The sequence below is a fragment of the Siniperca chuatsi genome, linkage group LG21 (assembly GCF_020085105.1).
Source record: "Siniperca chuatsi isolate FFG_IHB_CAS linkage group LG21, ASM2008510v1, whole genome shotgun sequence".
NCBI classification, from domain to species: Eukaryota; Metazoa; Chordata; class Actinopteri; order Centrarchiformes; family Sinipercidae; genus Siniperca; species Siniperca chuatsi.
The window spans coordinates 11515621-11527980 of NC_058062.1; the positions used below are offsets into that span (position 1 = coordinate 11515621).

At 39.9% G+C, this 12360-nt stretch overlaps 1 protein-coding gene across 1 annotated transcript; it reads right to left on the bottom strand.

Moving 5' to 3' along the window:
- Positions 1–1918: 1918 nt before the first annotated feature.
- Positions 1919–4508, bottom strand: socs3a (suppressor of cytokine signaling 3a). The gene is made up of 2 exons (XM_044181418.1): positions 4442–4508; positions 1919–3857 (listed from the first exon to the last, which is right to left on the bottom strand). The coding sequence occupies exon 2, from the start codon at positions 3715–3717 to the stop codon at positions 3100–3102; it is 618 nt and encodes a 205-aa protein (XP_044037353.1). The 5' UTR covers positions 3718–3857; positions 4442–4508; the 3' UTR covers positions 1919–3099.
- Positions 4509–12360: the final 7852 nt, after the last annotated feature.

The following is a 12360-nucleotide window of genomic DNA, read 5'->3' on the forward strand; positions in this document are numbered from 1 at the left end:
CACTCACCTCCTTAAAATTAATTTAATCAGAAAGGTGATTCACAGTGTTTTCCAAATCCTCTGATTCTTTAGTTCTCAGTAATAAAAGGATTTTAAAGCTTTTTTGGTGGTGATGGGTGTTCCAAAACAGTCTTGCAGCTTTCTCGGAGACATACATTATATTTATAAAGGGGCCTCTGAATGTGGATTTTAAAAGAACCATGTTGTTTTGACATCAAGACATTACTGAGGGGGAAAAAAGGCCACTCAAACGGCACAAATCACCTCAGAGACCCTTTATCTCTCTGAAACCTCTTCACTGAACCCGACTGGCTGAGAGAAAACATTGTAAAGTGCTGTGGAAGCAGGTAGCAGGAGCTCGTTCCTGTAATTATGTTGGATATGGACGTTATTGCAGATTCCCGCTCATCCATCATTTCAGCAGTTTGCAGTAAACGTGCATGTGTTTGGCTGTGGTCTCTCTTAATGTTATGTACAGTGTAGACATGAGGGATCTGTGCTTTCACAGGGGTTGCAATAAAGAAGCTACATCTGGGATAGTGATTAATTAGTAAGTCATTGTGGAAATCATCATTGATTTTTGTATAATGTCCGTGTTTCCTCATTGTTTGGAGTCCAACAGACCCCACTGATGCATGTGTGCAAAAATCTTTCTAATTTTTTCTGTCATCGCTAATCACAGATATGGATCATATAAAAATCCATTGTACTTAATCATGTTTTATCGCTGGGGTCTCTGAGAGTATCAAGTTGATTGGACAATGTTTAGTATATTTTTTGAGCTGTTAAAGAGACCCCGGTTAAATAAACTGCCAAATTAAATCATTTCATTTTAGATTAAATTTGACAAAGACAGGTTTTGGGGAGGTTATTTAGATTTCAATGACAATATAAAAGTAAAGCACTAACATGCTCGCACACATACAGATGAAAACCAGGCAGTTTTTTAGACAGGAAGAGGGCCATGGAGCACAGGATGTGTTGTTCTAAAAATAATCCTTACAAAAATTCACAAGGAAGATGATGTAATTCATGGTACAGCTGGCTGGAAGGAAATTGACATATTTCCTTATTAGAGACTTTGTCTGCTTGTACTGTTACAGTTTACTTTTTGTAGGCTGTCAGTCAGACTGCTGTCTCGGTATGCAGGTGTACAAACTTAAGAACACGTTGTTCCAGAGATGTGGGAGCTTGATTATTGGATAAGTTAACGGCAAATACAACTTGTCTGAAGTACACATGTTGACATATATTTTTTACCTGAGCAGTATATTTGTGTACAGGGCGGGGGACATTTCTGAGAATTTGTATACTTGCCATTCATATTATAAGCACACTGCTGAATCATAATGTATGTGCATGTGAAAGCATGTTAGGTCACGGTAACACCTACAGAGAATCCAGTGAGTCACAGCAGAATAAAGGAGTCAGCTCATATTTCTCTAGAAGACTGGATTGTTATTTTGCACTTCTGGTGTATTTTGTCTGAAGCAGCTACTCTTTGATAGAGGAAGAAGTTATCAGCTCAGAAAAAAGGAGGACACATTATATTGCACTGTTTTAAGTTGAAACTAAGCTTGTGGTGTCTTCTAGGAAACCAATCTTTAAAAAGAGATATGTTTGCGTTTAGTGTATCTTTAAAAATGCAATGTCATGTAGAGCAGTGGTTTCCCATTTGAGGTCGATGCAGAAAATTAAGAGGAAATCATGAAAAACAGTGAACTTCTGGTCCAACCTCTCTAGCAAGTTCACAAAACCAAATGTGAGGTTACGCAAACTTAACTTAAAAGATCCGTGATCCATAATGTGTAGTGTATTTCACTATTAGTAAAGTAAAAAAAAAAACACTCTATTAGTCGGTTTACTCTGCCTGTGGAAATGTTAGTCATCATAAAACAAATCAAACACTGAGATCTCATTTCATAGAAAAATAGTGCTCTTTATTATAAATTAATGAAATGTTCATACTAATATAAATAAGTGCAAAGTTGTATCAGTCTGCTTGCTTCGTCAAACTTCTCAAATATCTTCAAGCATCCACAGCCAGCAGTTTGGCTGGCAAAAGTACATCTTTATAAAAGACAAAGCACAAATAAAGATTTACCATTTTATCTTCACTCATGTAAACTCATGAAAATAAGATGCATTTTGACTCTTCACCTTATTATTAGGAAAAGACAGATACCATGTTTAATACATTCATTTGTGAGCAATGGCGATCCTGCCTGTGCCACAAAAACTACCACATCTGTTGGTACATTTTCCCCCACCACTGAAGCCATATATAAAAATGTGATTTATAGGATTTCAGCAGTGGTACTGTTCTCTCAAGTAAGATCCTATAGGATTCAGTCTTGTTGGTGTTCCAACAAACTGTAGTCTAGTTCAGGCAAGTTTGGCATAAACCCTTCCTCTACACAAAATATCAGAAACATATCTTTCCATATTTTCTGGTCTTAAAACTTCTTATAAGATTCAGATAAAAAAAAAAGTTCAGCCTTTTTCCCCCCATCGTGGCTGGTACAAATATGTACCCAGAAGGCCATCAGTGTCCACTCAAGTTTCCATTGTCTGTGACTTTCCAGCATACACTTGGTCAGAGCTCCCGTGCTGGACGGACACATCTAATACGTCCAAGATTATCATCCAAGGTCAGCAAAAAAGCCAGCCTCATCGTAAAGAAGCCAGACCAGCTTTAAAGGATAGATGATTTTCTGAGGTCGATGTCGACAGTCTCACAGCACATTAGTTAGCAGCAGAGGGAACCTGTGTGTCATCAGACTATACACAGCTGACTGTGAGCCTCACTTCAGTTTTCAGTAAGTTGTACGTCATCAGCAGAGGAGGACAGCCGGTTTCTCTCTTTCATACTACCAGATTACAGCTTTCTTTCTCTTGGCCCTCTTTGTGGATTAGTCCCCACTCCAGTGTCTGAAATGTGAGAGCTACACACATCTTGTCAGTACAGTCCCGGGCTTGATTCTCTTGACTCTGCTTCATTGTAACTCCTCATGTCTTTGAACGTAGCTGTGCTGAAATCCATCCAGTTTCTTCGTTACACTCTCAAGTCTTTGCCCCTTCAAGATTGGTGCAACAGCTCTAGATAGGAGCATCATACTCCTGGAGGAACTCCTTAAGAGGATGAGGAAGTTGGTCTCTTTTAGAAGAAATGTCCAAATGTCCATTGACTGTTTTCCTGCACAAGTGCTGCAGGGTGGATAAGCTACAGGAGAGAGGTTTGATGAGCTCCAGGGGGATCTTCTCCCCTCCAGAGTAAATGTAGTAAATATTCCCACTGCGAGAGTTCCCTTTGCTCTGAGACATGTAGCAATGGACCAGCTTGAGGACGCAGTCAAAGTGGGGGACAGATTGAATGTTCTTAGGGTCTGTTTGCAGGTAAAAAGAGGTCGTGTCACATTGGATACGCAGGTTCTTGGTGCCTGACGCCGTCTTGACGCTGAGGGCAAACAGGTGTCGGTTGTCGGAGCTGTCCCGGATGAGGAACGTGCCGGTGGCCTCTGCAGCCAGCATGGCGTTGGCCTCCTTCCCGGTGATGGCGCCCCAGTAGAAGCCACTCTCCTGGAGCTTGTGGAGTGTGGTGAGGACCATCTGGTACTGCGTCTTGGAGGTGAAGGTCTTGTAACGGTGAGGCAGCCGCATGTTGGAGTCCAAGAGGCTGCTGCTCATTGCGGAGTCAAACTTGCTGTAAGTTACCATGGCGCTGTGCCAGCTCTCTAAGCAGCCTGGGGGAGCACCGAGGGCCGCGCAGACAAGAGAAGAAGAGGTGGGGTCAAACAGAGGTTCAGAAGGTTGTCGTGGAGGGCATGAAGCGGTCAGTCTGTCTAGAAATGAAACACCTGAAGAGACAAGAGAGGAGATGTGAGTTTGAGGTCAGTGAGGAAAAGATGACACTAAACATCAAAATGCAGTTTTAAAGTTGAACTGACATACAGTTATAGTCAAGATCTGCTTTATTCACGTTGAGGTCTGATACTCGTCAGCTCCTGCAGCTGTATTGGAAACTATTTTTCCAGATGTTGGAAGCTCTGTACATCATGCACTTAAACATGTCTGGTGGAGAAATCATCCCCAGAGGGCCTTGATGTTTTTGTCATCTAAAAACGAAAAAATGTACCCAAATTGTTTAACTCCTATTTCAATTGTGGTTTTAACAGCGTGTTTAACCCAAATGCTTCCATTTAACTTTCAGCCATTTCGGGGAAACTTTTTTTGTGTAATCTGCCCTCGGGACTCACCACCGCGGTCAGTTCCAGTAAGGACATCGTGATCCTGATTGCGCAATTTACATGCCGTGACCGGCTTCACTAAACAAACTACCTCACTTAGACAAACCCCCAAGACATTATTTATCCACTTTTAAATTCTGGCTATACATAAATAATAATTCTTGTGTGGAGAAAAAAAAGGGAGAGATCCTCACCTTCAATGCTCCAAACTCGCTCTTTTAAAATAAATCCAAGTAGGTGGCTGTTCACAGTTGCCCAGCAGTTTGTCTGTCAGGATGAAAGTTCTTTGGCAACAAACTTCAGTAAAGTAGTTTTCTCGGTGTGTAACAGCCTGTGCGCTGCCCTGGTGAGCTGAGAGTTACTAGCGAGGCTGACAGAGGAGAGGAGGGCTTATAAGTGCGAGGAGACTCCGCCTCCTTCCAGTAAAACCTCTCTCTTTGGCAGATTGTCAGGAAGCATGTATTTATTTAATTTTTTAAAGGATTCCTGCTATGGGAAGAGCCATCCCTCCCCCGTTCCTCCAAAACGAAGTTAAGGAGGAGTTCCAAGCACTACGTATTTACCTTTGGTAACCTAGTATCTGTCTCTTTAGTGTTTATAAACACTTTAAAATACAGATTTCGGTTTGGTTTTTTGGGGTTTTTTTCATTTGAGAATTTAAGAAGCAGCTATAGAATTAGGTAATCATATTTGATTATATGTTCTTTTCTGTGTTGTAAAAGTTCCGCTTTAGTGTCATGTGTGAGGTAATTGTGTCAGTCAGTTTCTGAGAAATTCACGGTAATAGCATGCATGGTGAACATTAGTTCTCCATAGAGGGCGCCAGATTTTGGGGAACTTCACAGGACATTAAGACTTTATTTCCCAATAACAACAGCTGGTAACCAAGGACAGTAGGTTATTATTTAGGCTACTCATTGTTGTCAAGTGTCATACCTGTTTTTCCCTGCAGCGTTAATGAGCATATTTTATGATTGTGTGGAAGTTTCTCATTAAGATCCATATTAAAACCAGGTAAGGGCTCTCTCCAAATGCACTTTGTTAACATGTCATTAAATATGAAAATGTGTACTTTAATATGGTAATTAGTTAGTTTATCAACTATGCTATTTATTGTGTCTTGCACATGAGCCCACATGCACCAGACACCAAACATACTGTTGCAACACTGTGTCAGACAAGAACATAACTTCTTACATATAACATTACAATGCAAACAAAGAGCTTTATTTCCTGCCCCAAGCTCTCTGAATAAAATCTGTCACAATAAAATCCCTTCATAACACATTTTAGGTAACATTCATAGGCAGTATACACAAACATTTAATAAAACAAACTATAATATCATTGTAAGCAGATACAAGTGTTTATTATTGTGTTTGGCAACTGTAACTCCTTCTGTGGGCACCCATGCAGTTAATGGAGGCTGGTGTATAATCAGATAATAAATGACAATATAGCAAAACAGTTGTAATGGGAGTAGTTATAAATGTTGACAAATACTGTACATTGATAAACACTTAAGATGTCCTTATATCTGCTTACAATTACATTATAGTGTGTTATAAACCATTTATTAAATATTTAATGGGGATTATAATCATTCAACCAGAAGAACTCATTAGAATTTAAGGGCATTTTACTAAAAAGTAAAAATAACAATAAAATGTACGCCTACTATTAATTAACAGTTTTTTGGTGTAGCCTTATCTAAGATTTGAACATTTTATACATGTGGATAGTCATTTGCTGATTCTAAACTATCAGGTGAAAAAAATTGTATTTTCCTGAGTCCCCATACCAGAAGACTTTCTTTATCATCATTTTCATGTAAAGACAATCTAATCTTGGCAACATGTGTGTGACTGATGGAGTGCTCATACCATCCACATCAGCTCCCTCCCTGCTGACTCAGCTATGACCATAAGCCTCAGGTGGTTATTGTACAGCAGATTAACTGCAGACTTTGGTGTCATGTCAGGATTAATTTACTCAGAAGACTGTTTGTAAGTGAAAAACTGGAAATCAGCAAAATAGCTCTGAAACTTCTCGGCACGGACCGGTTCAACTCTCAGAAAACGATACAGAGATTCTGTATTGGTGTTAGTTTTACCAAACCTCGGCTGGGAGCTGGACAGAGGGAGGGGCTTGTGGGTAAAGGATTGACGCCACTGAGCCTGATGGGCTTTGGGAAAAGCCAGCTGTGTCCACAGAGGTGAGTCAGGTGTTGTCTGATTCAGACCACCAGCAGGATAGGGGGGAAGGGAAATCACTAGGATAGCCTCATAACAGTCCACTTGTTTCCAGAAAATCTATTGTGTCATCATCGTGAGGCATGTATTTAGCATCCAAAGTCTCCCCTGGGCCCATAATGAGAGTCAATAGAGGGGAAAGAAGCAGCAAGATGGCTCGAGCTGGGAAGGACAAACCCCCACACTGTGTTTTAGCTCACCACGTCTCTATGGAAACCACTATGCACATTATTACAGTGTGCTGACTTGGCTTTTCAGCATCTCTACTGTAATTTCCCAAGTCAATTACACTTTTGATAGAGGGACATAGAAGGACCTTTAAGTGGAGCAAGGAGGAAGATGTTGGGGTAAAAAGACCTGAAAGTGCCCCCCAGACATCAAGACTAAAATAAAATAAACAAACCAGACAGTGTGTACTTAACCAGAGGTCAAACCTTAAAATGGTTGGTCAGTGGAGGTGGCTGTCGAACCAAGTGACCTGGAGCTGAGAAAGCTTTGTCATCTGTTGCTGTAGCACTCTGCGGCCAAACATCTGAAGCGCACTGTGTGAGGCTTGGCAATGATTTGGCTCTGTAGGTTATGCATGTGTGTGCCTCTCTCTGTCTTTTATTTCTAGTAGGTTTACAGAATCTAAATGGAAAACCAAAAACATCCTTTTGTCCATGTTTTCTTATGTTTTCTAAATGCGTATCCAGGCTCAACTGAAGATATTTAGCCTCCTAATGCTCTGAGCATAACACAAAAAGCAAATGAGTTTCAATTCACGTGCAAAGTCAATGAATTCATCCTTGGTTTAGTGGATGAGACAAGGCCTCACATGATAGCTTGTTGGTCTAAACCACTGTTTAGTGGAAAAGGCAGCTGTTTAGGTTTTCCCACACTGACTCAGAAAATTTACTCTAGCTCATGGTTCCTGTAAACCCGCTGGGAATGAGGGGGAAAAAGCAGACCTTTTGACTGGAAAGAGGGGTGAAAAGCAGAAAAATGTTATTCTACATAATATTTTAGAGCTGCTTGGTCTAGCAGAATTTCACTGAACAGGGAGATCTTTTAAAAGCTCTGCATGTTTTTCCAGTTTTATCAAATTTATTTGTGGCGTTGGCAATTACAAAGGCGCCGCTTATTGTTTGCACAGCTGAATACAGGGAGCCCTGAATTCAGGTTGAGTCAACAACATCGGCAGATGTTATTTATTGGATATCCTCGGCCATTATGGGGGGTTGAATTAAGAATAAAATCTTTGTTTTTCTAAAATGTCCAACTTACTGACACCTTTAAATGATACTGCATGAATGAAAGGGTTGTTTCTGTGGGATGTGAACTACACTGTAAGATTCGAATCAGGCAAATTACTGTGGAACTGTCACTGAAGATCTGAGATATGCAGGGAGGTTCCTGGTATATCAGTCCATATAAGTCCTGTTAGCTATGTGTCATTATCATGTACAGTAGCTTCACTTCCTCCTTCTATCTGCATATATCCCTTATTTTAATGTCACACTATAGAGGATCACCATTCAAAGCTGTATTACTGTAAAACTTCCTTGTTGGTTGAGCAAGAACATTTCTGTGTGATTACCAATCATCCAGTAATAATTTCCTGGTAACTCTCTCTCTCTCTCTCTCTCTCTCTCTCTCTCTCTCTCTCTCTCTCTCTCTCTCTCTCTCTCTCTCTCTGTTGCTGTCAATGCCGTTCTTTGTGTGTTTCGTTGAATTATCGGAAGTGTTATGTGTGACCACCAATGATGAGAATGAACTACAAGCCACAAAAACCCTAAGTGCCAACACTGTTTTTCAAAACTATTTTTTTTAAATGGTCACAAACTTAGTTTTTTTTTTTTTTTACTTTTTGTATTTGTATAAAATGTATTTGTTTATTTTGTGTTGACTGGAAATATTTTAGAGTTGTCTCCCATGGTATGTGGAGTGACGCCAGGAAATCTCTTAAGAACATTTTGTTCGTGAGTATCAGAGATTCTTGTCTTCACGCTATTTGCACAACACTACTACTGTAAATTTACAGGGAAGAACACTCTGTTATCATTATGTATTTCTCAATTACTCCTTAGTAGGAAGTTCTCGCACCATGTGAGTGCTGATGTCAATTGTAAAAAATTAGCATGTGGTTAAGAACATGAAAGAGCTAGGAAAGCAAAATATAGCCGCAAACAGCAATTCCGGGGTTCAAGCCAACACTGTTAGAATTTTAAAGGTTTTGATCTGGACCTGGTCAAATGTGGCCTAGATGTGAAAAAAAGCTGTGAAATCTCCCTTAATAATAAACCATAAACAACATAAATATAAAAGAAAACAAATGATTGACATAAAAGCTCACACAAAAAGCAAATTAACCAGCACAAAAGGTGAGCTCCTACTTATGTTATCTATTATTTTTAAATATCATACGCTGTTCTAATTGTGCGCTGATAAAACCTGTCTCCACCATTCTGCACCAGACAGGGGTGTTTCTTTTTATTTCATTAGCAGGTTAGGCCTACTTAAAAATAGATGACTGGCACTTGATGATCTGAAAAGGTGTGAACACTTGCAGTGAAATCAGGCGTTACATGCTTGGCACATGCACTTACAGTAGGATTCCTTCCAGCATGTAGCCGAGAGTATCAAGACTGCCACAGCTGTCTTCTGGGAAGAGCTAAAAGCAGAACTCAGAGCTATTAACTTCTACTTTTCACACCCACAAAATGATCCACAATGATATTTGACAATCCTGTTCTAACTATTCTAGTTAAGTATGTGACCTTTTTACATTATACCACTCATGTTTTGATAGTGGAAGAAGTATTCAAATCATTTACTTAAGTAAAAGTAGCAATACTACACTATGAAAATACTTATGTGCTTAAAGTACCAAAAGTAAAAGTACTCATTATATCAGTTTTATATTATTATATCATTGGATCATTTAAGCAGTACTTTAACGTTGTTGCTGGTCAAGGTGGAGCTGATTTAAACTACTTCATACAGTGTTGGGTAGTTTAATCTGTAATAATACATTATATGTTATGAGCTGATCATATGTTTTGTGTGTAATATCTTAATCTGAAAAGTAACTAGTAATTATAGATATCATATAAATGTAGTGGAGTAAAAAGTACAATATTTCAGTCAGAAATGTAGTGGAGTAGAAGTATAAAGTCTTATAAAATGGAAATATTCCAGTAAAATAGAAGTACCTCAAATTTGTACTTAAGTACAATACTTGAGTAAATGTTACTTTCCAACATTAGCATTTGTTATCATCCCTCGAAAATGTGTCTGTTTGACGTTGGCCCTGCCAGCAAATGACCAGTAAACTTTTCAACTCCAGGCACCGCTCCAATATTTACATAGCACTTCACTGTGGCCCATTGACGGGGCCGGTGCCAATTCTGCTCTTCTCAAGGTTACAAGAAGAGGAGGAGGTGGAGAGCTTTGTTGTGACAACAGGAGAGCTGTGAAAAACGCGTCCAGTTTCCAGAGCCTGTTTTCTTTCCTTCGCTTTTATTTTCCTGGCATAAGCCAATGAGTCAATAATAGGACTATCTAGTGCTGTTGTGATAAGTTGCAACTGGAAGAGCACATGGGTCAGTTGCCAACATTTTAGCCATGTGACAGTGAGCTGTGGGCTTTAGCTGGGGCTATTATTGAGACAGACATCACAGGGCTAATTCCTGAAAGACCTGTGCTGGAATTTCAAAACCCTTTCTTTCCAAATCACATATAGCTGACACAATGTGGCAATGACTATTTTGACATTTAGCACTAACTTGTGAAAATGGATACAGGAAATGCACACTCTGGGAACGTGTGATTCTGTCAGTTTGACTGCGCAGTCATGGTGTTGAGGAAGGAGATAAAGAAAGAAGCAAAAGTCACAAATGTCATCAGGGCATCCAGTGTGTCATTATTTTCCACCACGGCCACATTGTGCTAAATGTGGTTGCTAAGCACATGGCACCTCAACATTTACTGGAAAGTTGAAGTTCAAATGTTTGAGATTATAGTGTGTAAATCAGCTGATCTACAGTGCACCACATCTCATTTTTCACTTTTAGGAGATTACAGACTAACGAAAGCTTCTAAAAAGATAGATATAAATAAAGATATGTAAATTATTAGTCTTCTTAATTGTGGAGATTCTAATTGGTTCAAAGCCTTTGAACAATAACTTTGAAAGGAAAAGTTTGACATTTTGGGAAATAAGCTTATTCGCTTTCTTTGCAAGAGTTAGATGAGAACATTAATACCACTCTCATGTTGGTATGGAGCCAGCAGCCGGTTAGCTTAGCTTAGCATAAAGACTGAAAACAGTGAGAAACAGCTAGCCTGGCTCTGTCCAAAGGTAACAAAATTCCCTACTTGCACCTCTAAAGCTCACTAATTAACACGTTATATCTTGTTTGTTTAATCCTTACTGAAAACAAAGCATAAAAGTAAAAATTTGCTGTTTTACAGGGGGGTTATGCCCCAGACTATTTCTTGGTCAAAACCAGTTGCCAGGTAACCGCTGGCGATTTCAAAGTAACTGGTACCAACCAAGAAATAGTCCGGCACATAACTTAAACATAGCTTGTAAAACGGCCAGTTTTTTTTTACCTATGGACAGAGCTAGGCTAGCAGTTTCCCCCTGTTTCCAGTCTTTGTGCTAAGCTAAGCTAACTGGCTGCTGGCTGTATCTTCATATTTACCATACAGGCATGAAAGTGGTATCGAACTTCTCATGAATAAACTTAACTACAAAAACGTTAAACTATTCTTTTGATATATTTTACAATGTATGAGTCATGTGCAAACAAGAGGGAAAACTAATTAACACCCTGAAGGAAACCATCATGTGCAGGCTTACAATCTGCACCTCTTTGCACTTTCCGACTAAAATCAGCATGTGAGGTCATACCACCATGATGGTACGAGCCACATCTGGAGAATACACATCTGTCTTCCCTGAAACGGGCAGTGTCCAGATCATGATCAACTGCTGCCTCAAACATTCAGATTGCATCATGGCAGATAATACGATTGATCTGACGCTGCCCGCCTATCTGGGCTCGCCTGCCACTGCCGCCACCATCCGTTTATCAGTATCAAGAGCTTGGAGACAAAGGGAGCCAATGACATAATCGGGATCTTCAAAATGGACTTTGATTCCCACAAACCCCAGAAATAGCTGGCTGATGTCATTGGGCAGATGGTAATAAATCTGTCTACACTATAATAGCAGGTTGGCTGAGAGATGCTGTTAACTGAGAACACCTTGTTTAAATGCGCTCATAGGAGTGTGTGTGCTGCCAAAACATACATATGCATTGAGACTGTGCACAGAGCACACACATGCATGTGCATGCATACAATATTCCTATGCAAAAAGAATAATATACTGGTTTTCCATATGCATCTACACTCATGAACACATGCAAACACAGACACACGCACACTTCCTCTACAACACAGTAGTAGTAACTTGATCCTGAGATGTGCCAGTAAGTCTGACATTTCCGGATAGATTTAGTGTGTATGTGCAACGTTCACACACCGGTTTTGTGGTTACTGTCCAAATAAGAGCGCTGATAGCAGCCTGTGATATGTGCCAGGCAGAGGACAGGGACATTTCAGTGGATCAGAGAGGATTTACCTGGAAGGTGTCCTGTAATTCTAGTGGAGGCAGATCTTGATTACACATTTTTCCCTCATTGATAAGTCGCCTCATTTCTTCACACTCCACATTGTCTAAAGGGCCTGACTCAGTCAAGGATGTTTGAGGATACTAACACGGAAGCATCAGTCACCCAGAGGAAAGCTTTGATCCCAGCTATTCCCTCAATCAGTAAATGACTCCATATGTGTGTATGACTGAGCCTTCG

Excerpts from the sequence above, each read along its gene's own strand:
- socs3a (XM_044181418.1), bottom strand. The coding sequence starts at position 3,717 with ATGGTAACTTACAGCAAGTTTGACTCCGCAATGAGCAGCAGCCTCTTG.